General features: G+C 35.2%; 1 protein-coding gene across 2 annotated transcripts in view; it reads right to left on the bottom strand.

The window, feature by feature from the left end:
- Positions 1-16,163, bottom strand: part of LOC128159976 (dynein axonemal heavy chain 12-like) — a 38,165-nt gene extending 22,002 nt beyond the window's left edge. The window contains exons 1-28 of one of the 2 annotated variants that reach the window (XM_052823212.1): positions 15,989-16,163; positions 15,031-15,284; positions 14,698-14,788; positions 14,020-14,046; positions 12,393-12,582; positions 11,879-11,954; positions 10,501-10,659; positions 10,125-10,320; positions 9,519-9,864; positions 9,243-9,334; positions 8,916-9,094; positions 8,373-8,634; positions 7,881-8,087; positions 7,447-7,571; positions 6,990-7,269; positions 6,545-6,730; positions 6,043-6,243; positions 5,444-5,638; positions 4,739-5,143; positions 3,976-4,252; positions 3,400-3,725; positions 3,107-3,199; positions 2,419-2,811; positions 1,977-2,206; positions 1,173-1,584; positions 726-911; positions 476-601; positions 114-302 (exon numbers count right to left, since the gene is read on the bottom strand). In XM_052823212.1, coding sequence (XP_052679172.1) covers positions 114-302; positions 476-601; positions 726-911; positions 1,173-1,584; positions 1,977-2,206; positions 2,419-2,811; positions 3,107-3,199; positions 3,400-3,725; positions 3,976-4,252; positions 4,739-5,143; positions 5,444-5,638; positions 6,043-6,243; positions 6,545-6,730; positions 6,990-7,269; positions 7,447-7,571; positions 7,881-8,087; positions 8,373-8,634; positions 8,916-9,094; positions 9,243-9,334; positions 9,519-9,864; positions 10,125-10,320; positions 10,501-10,659; positions 11,879-11,954; positions 12,393-12,582; positions 14,020-14,046; positions 14,698-14,788; positions 15,031-15,284 — 5,703 coding nt within the window. In that variant the 5' untranslated portion in view covers positions 15,989-16,163. The remainder of the gene's footprint in view (positions 1-113; positions 303-475; positions 602-725; positions 912-1,172; positions 1,585-1,976; positions 2,207-2,418; positions 2,812-3,106; positions 3,200-3,399; positions 3,726-3,975; positions 4,253-4,738; positions 5,144-5,443; positions 5,639-6,042; positions 6,244-6,544; positions 6,731-6,989; positions 7,270-7,446; positions 7,572-7,880; positions 8,088-8,372; positions 8,635-8,915; positions 9,095-9,242; positions 9,335-9,518; positions 9,865-10,124; positions 10,321-10,500; positions 10,660-11,878; positions 11,955-12,392; positions 12,583-14,019; positions 14,047-14,697; positions 14,789-15,030; positions 15,285-15,988) is intronic. The other variant, XM_052823213.1, reaches the window with a different exon arrangement.
- Positions 16,164-16,220: the final 57 nt, after the last annotated feature.

Here is a 16,220-nt window from a genome sequence, read left to right as displayed (position 1 = left end):
CTAAGAAACTCCTTATAAAACACATGCACACTTTGATATAAAGAAACAAGATTTTCCTTGTATTATTTTCTTGATAAGCCTGGCTTACAGTTTATTTGTGAACAAATATTTACCTCAAAGAAGACATCATAGCAGCTCATGGCATCAGGCATTGGAACATCAAACTTGCCCACAGACTTGGGGACTGGGCAGCTTTCATTTTTCCCACTTAGCAGTTCCTTGTAGAAACTGTCAAACTTCTGTCGGCCATCGTTGTCCACCACAGCAGCAATGGACCAAGGAATGGAGAACAACATGGCACACTGAAAAAGTCAGAAAACAAGTGATTATTAAATGAAAGAATACTGTCATTTAAACGAAGCATTTCACTCTCCCTGAAAGTTTTGAATACTGTTAATTTGGGCGGTTTTCATGTGTCACAAAATTACAGGTACCCTTTTTCTGATAAAAAAAAATAAAATAGCAGTAAATTTACCAGGGAGTAGTTCTTGATATGTTTGTTCTCATTGGCGTCTTCCTTGGATAGTGTCTCTGTCATCAACATGTCAATCATATACATGAGAGAGCGCACCTGATTGGCTTGTTTGGAACTGATGTATTCCTGCAAATAAATAATAAATTGTTGAAAAATAAAACCAAACACCATTGTTTCAAATGTATAATACTTGTATGCTATGTAATCGAAATTCAGAGAAATTCTTTGGATATGTGTCACTGTGACCTACTTTTGTATTTTTCCTGACAAAGTCCAGACAGGGATCGATGAGCCATTCAAACATGTCGTTGATGACCTCGCCACTCTCCCTCTGCATCACCTCGCTGAACGATTCAATCCAGGACTTGACGATTGGTCGCCAGCCCAGGGTAGTGGGCTCAAGGTACACCATCCCACATCGACTCACAGTGGCCGGCTAAAAAGGGGGGACAAAGAACAATCTTATTAAAAGTTCAATAAAATGTATAATTTTTGAAATGATTCATAACACCAACTTATATTCTAAAAACCTAATTCATTAGTGATATCAAAATATTCGAAATTTTCAAGCAGTTTCTCATGTAAATTTGCCGATTCCTTCAATTGATTCAATCAATATGAGTAAATTTTAGTCTAAATTGCTTTTTTTTTTTTTAAAGATGCATTGACTATTGGCTAGAATTCAAAGTTTGCTTACAGAAGCCTGGGCCAAGTCCATTGTTTCAAAGATAAGACTCATGGGGTTAGACATCTGGATGATTTCTCCACTCATCAGACACAGCTTCTTGTTGTCATCCAACACAGTATTCATGTTCTCAATCCAAAGCGCGTCGATCGGCCCATCAAACACCACCCACTTCCTGTCGGGCGTGTCTGTAGAGGCAAACTCTCGGAACGTGTTGGCCACCACACCGTCTGTCCATTCGTGCGAGACGGGGTCAAACTGACCAAACAACTGACCCATGGTGATGGATTTGGGGTTGATGATGCGGTACATGACTTTCTCATAGTCTTCATCGTGACCCTCTTCATTCAGAAGGGTCATTCCTTCACACAGGGTCTCAATGACCATTGTCTTACAACCAAAAGGCTCTCCTACCAACATGAAGCTGAAAAAGGTTTCACATCAAAATTATAATCTCTTTTTCATTTTTTCCCTATCTTTAAATTAAAAATCATAGTTCCAAAAGACTTTTCTTGAAAAAGAAAAAGAGATGCTTTAAATGTACTTTCTAAATTTCTTTAGTCAAATTAAGGAAAAATTAAATACAGTCAAACCTAGATATTCAGAGTAATTTAAAAAATTTTTTGTTGAAGATTTGATGTATTGAAGATTTAAAAACATTAAAGAATCAGTGATGTAAACTTCCAAGTCACTTCCAAAATCCCAAGATTTTTTTTACAATGGATATCAAAGATATCCAAAAGTTCAAATGTAGATAATTATATATAGATGAATTCGGTAATCTTTTGGTAACTCTTCAAAAATTCCCATCCTTACCCGTGTCTGACAATCATCATTTCGTAGGTCTGGATCAGTTTCTCCTTGAAGAAGTCCACAAACTGGAGATTCTTCTTCTCAGCCACGCGGATCATGGCATCCAGGAACACCTTGTAGTCGGCCTCCGGAAGCTTGACTCCGGGGAACAGATCCGAGGTGATACCATTGAACAGGGGGATGTCGTGGGACAAGAACTTGGGTAAATTGACATCAATAATGGACCTCAGCAACTGTTGGGAAAATAATAGAAGTTTCAAATATGTTCACATATGTATGGAAATAAAACACTGCGGTAAATACCATTTTCATTTTGGGATGAGTAGGTTTTTGTAAGTTTGCTTCATAAAAACTGACACCCAAGTACCAAATCACAAAATACTTTGATATTAAAAGAATGGAAATAAAAAGGAACAACACAATTGGTTTGGGTATAAAAACTTACCAGAATATCTTCATCCTCATCAGGGAATCTTAGTTTCAGATTTCCGGCGGCTGACAACACAGCCTTTACTGCCCTCATTCCATAATCGTAGTGAAACTGTGATGACAGCTGCTCAGAACATAGTCTATACACAGTCACAATCTTTACTGAGAGGTTTCTGGCGTTCTGGAAACCAAAGGAATACAGCGAGATCTCGGCAATCATGGCGTAGTCCGGTACCATCATAGCCACAGTTCGGAACAGGACCTTTAGATTGTCTGGAAGCTCGGAGCGCCCGGCGTACCCAGGGTTCATTGTAATACAGACGTAACAGTTGGGGTTCAGCGAGAGTTCTGTCCCTTCAAACATGAAGACGTCTACCTTGGCTCTCACAGCTCGAATAATGCACAAGATCTAAAGGCAAAAGTATTTAATTTAGACTGGCATTCAATCTTGACATTAAAAAAAAACCCCAAAAAATCAAACTACCGTATATCTTTTAATCCATGTATAAGTAGTTCACATTTTTTTCCTTTAAACTTTAAGTTCATATTTTGTTTTCTAAATTGATAGCTTTAAAATTCAGATAAAGCAGCTTTTTTTCTTTCTTGAAAATTCTAATTCCTAAATTTCTTTTATTATCATGTCAATTTTTTCTAAAAAAATAAACTATTTTTTTTAATTATTTGAAAATTTCTTGCATGTTTACCTGTTGGGCAATGACAGACAACACCTCCAGGTCAATTCTGTTGAACTCATCAAAGCAGGCCCAGGCACCAGCTGATGCAAGACCTTTGAAGAACTGTCAAAAGACAACAAATTCTCATGAATACAATTTTAGACAATACCATACAAACTCCCAACATTGAGCTTACTCAAACATTGGAAGTAACTTTTTCATTGAAAAAAAATAATCCCTCCACTTATAAGTCAAGCAAATCAGATGTAAAGTGGTATATAATGAAAATGGGTTAAAAAAAATTCATAAAACAGACAACTTACTTTTCCCATGGCCAGATAATCCAAACCATCTGAGCAGTTGAAGACGACACACTGTACAGCCAAAGCCTTGGCTAAATCCTTGGTAGTCTCTGTCTTTCCTGTTCCTGCTGGCCCTTCAGGGGCCCCATTCAAATTCAAATGGAATGCACCAATCAGAGTTCTGTAACACCTGTCAGTCAACGGAGTGATGACCAATCGGGGCGTGTTTCCCAGATATTCATAGGCGTACTTGACAGTAGCATTGGTCATCCTGACCCTCATGTTTTCTTCCTCCCAGTAGTATCGTAGCTGAGCTAACCAGGCAAAGTCATTCTCGGATGCAACACCTTTAAAATAAATCATCAAATTTTTCAAAAAATGAGTCAAAAATATTGCTATACATAGTCTATATTTTTCATTCATTTGAATTTTAAAACAAACCCTTATCATGAACTTGCATCCCATGTATATGCACATTCTTGTATTTGTGCCAAAAAAATTTGTAGGTATACAGTTGACAAACAGGTGAATATTGGACAATTCAAGAAATCTAGATAAAAGTAACCCTTATAGTACATGTAGTATTTTTATTCTCACCTTTTTCAGCCATCTGCAGTACCACATCTCTGGCGTGTACGTCAATGACCACCAGGGCCCCCAGTGTGGTTCTCGTCTGTTTGGACAGCTTGCCACGCACCAGGATGACAATGTCACCCAGCTGTTGCTGGAGTTTCTCCCAGTAATCCTTCAGTCCCCCGGGACCGCTGCGGATTGCCTCATGCACTTCCTGAGTCCAGTAAACTTGGGACACACACAGTACGACCTGTCCTGGCCACTCCCGCACCCAATCAATACGGGGCTCAATAGCATAGGCCTACAGAAAAGGAATAACATTGCTTTCTCAATATATCAATGGAAAACATATTCTTATCTCAGACTTTATCAAATCAAAAACATTGCTTTTCTCAACATATCAATGGAAAAAGTGCACATAATATTATCTCAATCTATATCAATTCAAGAAATTTCTTCTTTCATTCACATCCAACAACATAAAGTGTCCTGTCAATACATTTACTGTGACAGTTCATGCTAAATATTCAAGTTTTTACTTACAACCTAAAAATTGCAGTCATATAATAAAAAATAGTCAGAATTGATATTTAATTACATTTTATAATCTTTTTTTTTTTTTAAATATCACCATTTTAAATTACCGGTACACAGAAAAAGATTCAAGTGATACACAATTTTCAACTATGAAGTAATAGAATCTTTACCATCACATGATTATTACTAAGAACTTAACATGGAAAAGATTAACAGGGAATTCCACTAACAAAATGGAGAAAAAGCTTACCTCCATGGAATGAGCACAAACATCTTTAACCGACATCAACATGATGTCCTGTACTTGTAGCAACCATTTCTCCACAGCTCCTCGGGCCTCCGACGTAGAAATTGTCTCAACCATCTTAATTTTCTCTCCTTCACTGCTAAACATGGCATGAATATCCAGTTTACTGTCAAACTCCAGTTTGGCAATGCCTTCAAAGCACTTCTTCAAGTGCGGCTGCACTCGTAGTGGGTCCTTCGTCTCGGACAGAATTTCCAACATCTCATCGTTGGAGAGGAAAAAGAATCGTGGGAAGAAGAGACGTTTCTTCTCCAAGTAAGCGTTCAGTCCCTTCATGATCTTGTCCAGCAGATTATTGCTGTCCTGGAGTTTTTCCAGTAAACCTGGCAAATTGGTGGCCAGTAAGACCTGTAAAACAATGAAATCAAGGTAACAAAATAAATCAAGTATTTTTTACCACAGCCTTTTCAGTTATTTATCCCTTACTTTCCGAAATATTTATGAGGATGAAAATGTGCAAGGCCTTAGAAAGTTCATTTGACTTAAAAATCAAATATTTTTTTTTATGCATTTAAAAAAGCTTTGAAAAAGAAGACATCCAATACAATTAACAAGTTTTCTGCTTTGTGACATAAAAAATAAATTGGGGGGGGGGGGGTGTGGTTAAATTATATGCAATTTTTAACTGCCTTTAGGATAGTCACAAACCTTGGGTTCCTTGGTGGTGTGCCTCATAACATCCTTCCAGTTCTTGTCCACGATCTGGAACAGCCTGCCCTCCTCCGGCATCTGTTGCATGATGTCCTCCGAGGAGAAGATGGGCTCCAGATACAGCCACTGGGACTGCACCTTCAGCCACTCATCAATGGTGTCCTGGATCCTCAGCAACCGCTCCTCCCAATCCTAACAGCAGACAATTCAAAAAATACTTCACAAATATCATTGGAATCATTTAAGGAGATGTAGAAAGTTGTGAGGTCTAAGAGGGTAAAAATAAAACTTTTTTTTCCAAACCTGTATAACTTCTTTTTCATGTGAAATTTTTATTATGTCAATATACCAGTAGGAGAGATTTTTCATTTTTGTGAATTTTTTAAAGTATCAAATAATTTTTTGTTTGTGTTTTTCTAAAGGTGCAATTTTGTTCCAAAAAAGATGAATCTGAATCTGACATATTATTAAACAGTTTTAGCAATTTAAATTTTTGCAACTAAAGAAAAATCCAGTTATATAAACACATATTTAGTATGTTTATATGAAAATTCATGTTCAATTTGATATCCTAGAAACTAAGCATGGCTCCATACCTTGATTTCTGCTTCGAACGGTTTGATGAAAGGCGAGCCTCTCATGGTCTGTGTTTTGACGATCTGATCATCCAGTGTGGTCTGGATGTCATCCACGGAAGACAGGATGTTGATTCCTGAGTCTCTGTAGGCAATCAAATTGAAGTTGATGCTGTCCCAATCTTCCATCATCTTTGCCATTGCCTTCTCCAAGGAGTGTTCCTATGAACAGAAAAAAGGGGGAAAATTATAGCAGAGCTAATGAAAGTTTGTAAGGGTAATACGAAAGACAGGTGGATATTCGACATCATAAATGTGTAGTGTGTACAGCACATAAAAGAATTAACAGATTTTTATACCCATAACTGGCTAATAATAGATTGCAAGTCAAGATTGTATTAACAATACACTGCATAAAAGTTATGAAATTGAAGTCAGTTTGTCGATTTCATAAGGAAAAGATTTTGCACTTTAACTAATAAACTAATCTGAAGTTTCCAATATCTTGAACACCGTCTCTAACCTTTGTGGCAGCAGCACTAATGCCCTCGAACATCTCCATGTGGGGTGCGATCTCCAGTTTGAGCACTTTACGCAGCGTGGTGCCTGCGTTGGGAGTAATATCAAAGCCCATGAGCTCGGACATTTTGGACCAATGGCGGGAACGCATACCTTTGTTGCACATGACACCGATGACTGGTACATTGTCCTGTCAGAATAAATAAATAATGTTAAATGATGTAAACAGCTGTAAACAACTTAAAAACTTGATTTATTTCCCATTATCTATTCCAAAAAATATAGTCACTTTTCCTGTAATTTTAACATTGGAAAAATATTTGATATGCTGGAATAAATTTTAGAATGCATCTCTACCAAAATAGCTTCCTCTTCAAAAATTTGAAAATAAGTGACATTGAAGCTTACAAGTTTCCCCTTAAAAAGCTAAATAAAATGTACCCAATTACCTTGAATTCTCTCATGCTGTCCTGGACCTTATTACAGATCTCCATACCCTGAGGTTGAACCAGCACCTCATCCTGGTCCTCGGGAGCCACTTCCTGTCCGTTCTCCTCAGCGTGCCGCCTCCGCTTCTTCCTCTCACGGTTACGGTCATCCACCTCCAGCTGTAGCTTCTTGAGGCGGGAGTTAAAGACTTTCTGGACTTTGTAGATGTCTCTGGTGTACTCATCCACCTCGGCTTCCACCTGTTCCGCATCCAGATCCATGAAGGCTCCATCCATCCACCTAGTGGCCAAAAAAAAGTTCAAGTTTTAAACAAATTATTTCTAAGTTTGGATTTATTCCATCAACTATTAAAAGGCTTCGTCTATCCATCAAGTGACTAAAAGTTAAGTATGAATTAAGTAATATTTAAGTTTGGATTTGCATAGACTTAATTCCATCAAAGACTGCGATCCATACTTTTTCTCGGCTTTCTGCCACTTGAGTACAATGTTGAAGAGCCTGTAGAAGGGCTCCACTTGATTGGTAATTTCATCCACATCTGCTGAGTATGTGGAGATTGGGTACTTGTACAAATGTTCTTCCTGTAACATTGAAGAATTCACTGTTTAAAATGTCTTTTTAAGAAAGCTTCTTTCTCTTCTCTCAAAATTTGATTTAGTATACAGCTTAACAGACTTGATTTTTAAAAATCAATTTTTCTTTCCAAAATAGGACTTTGAAGCAATTATTCCTAAAACTAATAATAAAAATCTGTATTTCATTAAATTTTGAGTGAATTTTCAATTTGAAATCAATAAAAAATATCTTTTCATTTCACTACATGCATTCTGTGGATAAAAAAAAAATCAATTAACTGCTTGTGTGTAGAAGATAAACTAGAGATTGCTGACCTTGTTGATGAAGCTGATCTGGTCCTGTACATCAGCCAGACGTTTCTGTACAGCGCGGACGTCCTGTACGTATTGTTGCATCATATCCAGCTCTCCGTAATCGTTGAATTCATCCACACGTTGTCGCAGTTTCTCCAGTTCTGCGATCACCTTCTCTCTCTTCTCCAGGAGTTGTCTTTCTCCGGCATGTTTAGATTTCTCAATGAGCTAAATTCAAAAGAGCATTTTGGTCAATTTTATGATTAAGAATTGTGCATTCATTAAGCAAAACTCTTTTTATTGATAACGAACAAGAGTTATTCCCCTTATGTCCAACATAAAAATATTGTTTTTAAAACGATCATTTACATGTACCTATTTTTCCTTTTGATAAAACTTAAACCAAAATTTAATAAGTTGGTATTATTCATAAAACAAAATAAGATTGATAAATTATTATGGCTATCCATGCTTTGAAAAGAAAAGATAACTGAAAGAGAGCAACACACTAACCTCATCATTGTCATCAAACACTGGCGAGATCCTGTTGGGCCAGGTTAACACCTCACAGTTCAGTTCGATGTCCTCGGCGGGGAACATGTACACGTCGATCAGGTAGGCCAGCCGGTCCTTCGATTCCTTGATCCTCTCGTTTAACTTGACCATTCCCGAGGTGCGAGCCTCCTGAGTGAACTTGACCATCTCCATCAGTTCTTCACTGGTTTCTGGGGGCTTCAGGGCGCGGTCCCTGATCAGGGTGAATTCCTCACAGATGCTGGTGAAGAAAGGAGAAATCCGATTACAATAGACATCCAATGATATCGTTTTATCAGTGTACTTTTTATTTTGTATTTAAACTTTATTTCTTTAATCTAACTGTTCTTTAATCATTACACAAAGATGCAAAATGCATTATTGAGGTTACACTTTTGCTGAAAATCTAATAAACTGTCATTGCACTTTTAAATTTGAGCCAAATCAAAACAGATATATACATCTTATAAGGTAAATTTAGAGGGTAAATAATGTTTGAACATTGCACAATATTCATTGTACCTCTTGTTTTCCCTGCGGTGGTCGTCGGACACCTTCCTGAGGAGTTCATCGGCCAATCCCCGAGCTGCCTCAGCCAGACCTCGCTTCAGATCCTCACAATCGAGGCGGATCATGTCAAAGTGCTCAATGCTGGGTAGACCCATGATCTCGCTGGCCAGATTCCTGTATCTGTCAATGTGCTGAAGAGAAACAAAATCATTACAGTTATTTTTCATAATTGATATCAAATTTGTACATGAAATAAAATGTACTTCAATATTTGAAAGAAGCAAAAGAAAAACACAAGAAGTGTACAATATGCTACTATATTGGAAAGAGTTCACTTACTTTCTGATATTCAGCAAATGTGTGGTCATATTTAATGTAATCCTGAATTTCTTTGAGAGCTTCTCCATTTACAATGTAGTCATATCTTTTGACTGAAAAAGACAGTATTTATATCATCTTGCATCAGTTGAATACATTATTAGACTTATCATTTTTGCATTATAATCATATCATTAAATACTTTGTGCATTCATCCATTTAATATAAATTCAATAGCCCAAGATGTATTTCATACAATCCAAAAATCACAAAACCATCAAAAAGACCCAGACTCACCAAAAGATTCTAAGTGTAGCTGCGGCCCTTCAAATTCTCTTTTCACAGCTTCCTTCAGTTTCTCCACTGCAGCTTTCACCACGTGGTCTGCCACCGTGGCATCTGTGTGGTTGACTGTGCTACCACCGGCAAGCCACGACTGCACCGTGGGCACCTGCTGCATGGCCTTACAAATGTGGCTGACAACAAACAGGACAGTCTCCTCCAGGTCCTCTTTAGGGGGGTAGAACTGCATCTTCTGGTCATCAAAGGTCAGCTCCATTTTCATCAGCGGGAGCTTGGCCTTGTCGTTTGGATCAAAGAGTGTGACGTAGCTGTCAATGGTTCTCTCCAGAAGATTTTTCAGCTGAAGTTATAAGGAAAGAAATTTTAAATTTTAAATTGACAAATCAGTGATTACTTCTCATTTCAATTTGTAAAGTGGATACATCATTACAAGGAAGTGTGTATTTTAAGATTTTATTAAATAATAGATTATAAGACGAGTACACAACTAGAAGCTTTCTTTTAAGTTTTTTTCTTATGTATTAGAAATTAGAAAAGTTTGATACAGTGGAAAATATAAGTAACTTTTTCATTCATTGTTGAAAATAATATTTTTTTTACCTGATTGGAAATCAGAGTGGTGACACAATCAAAGAATGAGTCAAGTTTCTCAGCTTTAGGTGAGACGAATGAGTTCTTGTCTGCGAACACATTGATGATCCCAGGGAACCAGCTGTTGTTAAGCTTGTCTTCTGTTTTCTCCATGTCCAGAATAATGGTGTTCTTAAACGACTCAAACTCTACTGGTCCATTGGCCCTATAAACAATGATATAAAACATTAAAATCTATATAATTAATTTTACAGGTATTCAAATTTTTTTGTTGAACTTTTTAATTCAATGAGATTAATTAAACCATCAATATAATAGCATCCAATGATATCAGGGCTGGGACCCAAACTGTGTTGAAAGGAATGACAAAAATCTTTAGACTTACCTGAAGTTTGAGCAGTCCACAAGGATCATATTGCCCAGAGTAGACTGGCACATCCTGAGTACTGTCTGCATGGAGGGGTGGAGAGTGTGTAGGTTCTCCCTGATGCTCTGTCGGGCGGCGACGTAACTATCATGCCATGGCCGAGAATAGTCCAGTCCACTGAAATTCACATTCAAGGTGTTATCATATGTTTATCATATTGCATTTTATGCTAATATATGTATATTTATCATATGTAATTAGGAATTATACTACAATCTCCTTTTTTCCACTGAATCTTAGAATCGTTAATATTTCCATGAATTATTAGATATACTAATTGGGGGGAAAACTTAATACCCTGTTCAATGCATTCCAAACATCAAAGATATTTGTTAAATATCTATGAGTTCACAAAGTTATGATTTTTTATGAATACCCTTTACAATGGACTTTGACTATGGGTCTAAAAATGTTGTAACAAAAAGAAATGAACTTCTTTCCATAGATGATCACTCATCATTAAATAATTTTCTTTTTCAAATTTATTTACATTTTCAAAGTTAGAGTAGAGAATGCAAAAATGTGTGTCCCTAATCTTAATACATGTATTGACTCAGAAAACAGTTCATTATAGAAACTCAGAAATTATCTAGGTCTACAAAACTCTTTAGAATAAATAAATAAGGTTGAAATGGACTGAAATATGAAATAGATATAGAAAAATAAATTCAACTACTTCATTCAACATCACACATGCAGAGTGAACATAAAGAAAGTGGTCATTCACAAACTAAAAAAGAACTTTAGGGAAAAACAAAAAAAAATTACATGTATTTTACAGTTGAAATGAGAGTTGAACTGAAAGTTCAAGACTTGGTTGAAAAGATCCACATAACTTACTTCTTTTGTAGAAATGTGAGCCTTGCAATAAACAGCGTGCAACATTAGCACAGGTACAATACAAAGGTACATTGTGATTTTTAAAAAATATTTGAGATATAATGCAATATGCACAATGAAAATTAGTAAAGTTTGGAGTATATCGCTATAATATTATCAATGTGTTATCAATATAATTATTATTCTTAGAAGTGAGGGTTTAAAATAATTAATCATGCATATATATAATATATAGGTATGTGTGTAATTAGTGATACCAGTATATCACAATCTCTCCTCTTTTTCTCTCTCTCCTTTCTTCTCCATCTCTCTCTCCTTTTTCCTCCATCTCTCCTTTCTTTCTTTCTTTCTTTCTTTCTCTCTCTCTCTCTCTCTCTCTCTCTCTCTCTCTCTCTCTCTCTCTCTCTCTCTCTCTCTCTCTCTCTCTCTCATATATGATGCAAGTAAAAAGCAATGGATTAAAATTATAAAGCCTGATACATCCCGTGAGACTTACTTTGGTTCTGATGGTGGGGGTCCTGCTACTTCATTGTCCAGACCTTTCACTTCGGGTTTGATCAGTACATGTTGAACTACACAAAAACCAATAAACATTTTAAGCTTAAAAAATAATAGATAGATTGTACAAATGTCACAGAAAACTCTATTTTTAGACAAATACATTTATATAAAATACAAACATAACAAACTTCAACCTTTATATACCGGGGTAAGTACAATGATATAAAATGCATCAAGCATTTGGCCTATACCCCACATCGACATATGCCCCGAAAAATACGGTAAGTACAATGATATAAAATGCAATCAAGCATTTAAATCTAATATAATATATAAAAAGATTCTGCTATTTTTTTTTAGCAAAATATATGTATAACTATAACATGGATTTAATCTTAATAAAAATTTTTTTTTTTTTTTTAGGATTTTGTAACAAAAAAGAAAAAGAAAGAAAAGGGATTTGTACTGACAAAAACAATAAATATTTAATATCATTTCATTGTCCTCACCCATGGATTTCTTCATGCTGGCATTGTAGTCCTGCTTGACCTCGGCAAACAGGTCCATGATTGACGCCTGGAGGGCGGGGTTCTGCTGCAGCCGCTCGGGAACCATCTTAAGGATGTTGTCATTCCAGTGCTGCTGGACAGGAGTTACGGGCCCTGCCTCTACACACTTCTTTAGATACTGATAGTTCAGCTAAAATTCAACATAAGAGATCCATAATTAATAATTGTTTCTCTATAATTTAAAGCTTAAAAACTATGTATAAGAATAAATTATACATAATATAACTTTCTGTTTCAATAATGATTGTTTAAAGAAAAGAAAATAAGTGTTTTTCTGGATTATCTTGACTATCTATTGTACACATAACGGTTTTTATTATTAGAATTTATTTGTGAGAACTAAGTAATTGTTAAGCTCATTTATTTTTACAGGATGTTAGATTAGTGGAGGAAGGGAAAGGCTTCTATTTTCTTTGCATATCTGAAGTTTCCATTTCATCGAGTTCAACTGTCTGAACAAGAATCAAATATTTGATGTGTTTATACATTAAGCTCAATGCATTTAAAATTGCAACTAAAAAGAGAGATTAACAGGAATGAAAATTTATTAATGATTCATCATATGTGAATTATGAAACTATTTTTCATTGCTAATTATATGTACAAATTAAATAATGCAAAGGGACTTTTCATTATTTGGTCCGTAAAGTTAGTCATTTTTTGGAGAGATTCCAGTATGCATGCATGAGGTTAAAAAAATTGGCCATAATCCACCAGATTTAAACCCAGGTAGATAAAATCTTATGCAGGTTTACACAGCTGATAGTCAAATACATGTAATTTAACAATGTTTATAAAACAAAAATCTTGGCAGTGAACTACTTGTTCCAAATTTTGTAACACTGCATGCATGGGTATATATATCCAACAGAGTACAAGTTTTTATTCCTTAAGAGTTTTAATCAAATCAATATATTAAATACATACACCATAATATGATTAATCAACTCTTATAGATAATATTATTCATTAGCATAATCACATTTACACTCTTAATTTGTTTTTGGGACAATACATATTCAAGTAATGCTGTATGAAATACATAATGTACATGTACACACAAAGCGTTGTAAAAATCTGCAACAAAGAATATAAAGATCTTAAAGCAAGCAAAGGACGAAATGTGAACATAAGGGAAAAATGGACTGTGATCAAGGAACAATCGTTAGATAATAATATAATATTGTTCATGTTAAATGGTTATGAGAGTATATAATGCACCTGAGTAAAGAATGGTCTCTAAAGTGCCTATATCTGACTCTATAAATCACATTACTATAGATTTATAGGGATGAGTTCATTTTGAATCCATTTCATATTATTTTGTGCAATCTTGATAATTAAAGTCAAAATTAACAAAAATACAAGTTATCGTTCAATAAATAAATAATGATAGTTGTATGTACTAACAAAATGCAACATTTAAGAAATGCAATGATGGTCATCAAAAAAGAAAATCTCTGAAGAAAAGCTGGAAATATGTGATAAGATCAAAACCTCCACCAGATAGCAAACTAGGGACAACAGTGAAACTGACAGTGAAATCTACACTGAGAGAGTTACATACCCTGATTCTGCGGTCCTTACTCATCATCTGTAATTTACAGCAGCACTTGCATATATATCTTGTCTTATACACAATTAACGTCGTTTTACACGCAATTAACTTGTTTTACTAACAACCAACAAAAATCACATAATCAACTCATGCGAGCTTCTATATATCAGAGATTTTGTTATTGTATCTGTTACGCAACAGAAAATTGAATTTGTTTTCGTAACATCCTGATCTTTCAAAAATTCATATCATTCTCTTTTAGTCATTAGTAATAAAACTTTTTTTCAAATTTAACTTTTAAACCTTAAAAAATTTGCATGCTTTGATAAAAAAAAATCTATTAAAAGACTTAATTAAAACTTTCATGCTTAAGAAATCCAAACTTTACTGACCAATTTTTCACTCCCTCTGCTTATCTGCACAGTAATTTCAAATAACAACATTCTTTTCATCATTTACATTGTCATTGAAAGAGTTCAAATTAAGAACAAAAAATTCTTATTTGAATAATTCATTACATTTTATTTAAAGATTGAGGGAACTATGTGCATGAATTGAACTAATAACCTATAAATTTGCAGTATTCTGGTAATGTTATACAACCAATATTGGTGTGAATTCTGATCTAATTATCCCCAGTGAGACCTACAGTTCTTTAAGGCACACCTGTAAGGTAATCACCCTTACCTCTTGTGGGTAGTCTGGGTTAGAGGGCTTGTCTTCGTGTTTCTCACAGAATTCCTCTGTTTCCAATATATCTTTTGCTGCTTGATCATGTCTGGAGGAAGAAAATATTTATAAGTTTTTTAAAAATATAAATTAATGCTAGAGTTTAGAGCTTGGATTAAATAAAACAAAAATAAACAGGGAATAAAAAGTTTATTTAATTTCATATTTATTTTCAAAACCACAAACTAATGTAATTTGACAAAATATTTATTCTGGGTATTACCGGTAAATCTATTCTCAATATATCTTCACTGGTAATATGTATATATCATATGACTGCTTAACACTTACAAGATTTTCATCAGCATGGCTTGTTTATGATTGGCCAGCCTGAATGTCATAAGTTTGCTGTTGGCGTAGGGATCATCAGCCCTCTGGCTGGGCTTGGTGATAGGGGGCAGGCGGGGGTACCCCTCTGATCCCAGCTTCCCCCGACTCCTGGGGGTGTCTCCATTCACGGATCCATTCTGTCTCGGTGATCCACCATTTAGAACTCCATTTGTGCCTTCATGGCCATTAACGGGTGATTGAGGTACCGTGGCCATCTAAAAAATCAAAGTTACCTGATAAGTAATCTTAAAGGCTATATTTTAATACCTGCATTCATAGATATGAAAACTGGAATATTTTGTTACAAACAATCAAACTTTTTATGAATGTTGTCTGAGTGGGAATTTTTAATCCTAAATTTATATATGAGTTGTTGTATAAACCCTACTTGGTAATTTATATGCATATCTAGTAATCTGGCATTCTTCCAGAGAGCAATTACAAATGTCTCGAGAATGAAGCTTTAATTTTTAGTTCATATAATTACCGGTATTATAATACCGGTAATGAAATTGCATACACATGCATTTTAATATTTGAGAACAGTTATAATTTATAAACAGTTTGACATGCATTATATTTGAGATCCTAACAATAAATATGACAGTAAATCTTCAAGCCATAAACCAAATGTAATGAGCTGTTATTGAGTTTCTACTGTGGTGCAATACTTTTTGGTTGGGGCAATATGACAGTCTTTAACTGCTGCATTTATTTACAGTTACGATAATTCCTGTAACCAATAATTTGATTGCAATCAAAACAGAAGAAAAATCAAAATAATGCAAATATTGACAACTTTTTTCCGCTATATTAGCAATCATATGGACCGATTCTTTTAGTACAACCGCCATTATAAAACCATTTTCGCTGGTCAACAGAAACGTGCAAAAATAAAAGGAACAATATCTCCGCTTACCCTTCAAGTTTACGTTTTAATTTCCTAAAAGTTTTTTTCACTTTATGAAAATCAACTAATCCATCAACATTTTTGTCACATCATCAAAGATAATGTGACATTTTCTCCAAATATATCAAAGTTGTATGTGTTGTTATGGGCCAGTCGAAGTTCTACTTGGGAAACGACCTAAAGCTAACAATACGCGTATTCGCATTGGACGAGAGGGAAAATTTATCCAATGAGAGAGCGC

This window comes from Crassostrea angulata, chromosome 8 (genome assembly GCF_025612915.1).
Source record: "Crassostrea angulata isolate pt1a10 chromosome 8, ASM2561291v2, whole genome shotgun sequence".
Lineage (NCBI taxonomy): Eukaryota > Metazoa > Mollusca > Bivalvia > Ostreida > Ostreidae > Magallana > Magallana angulata.
Note: the sequence above shows the minus strand (reverse complement) of the source record. Positions and strands in the feature narration are given on the sequence as shown.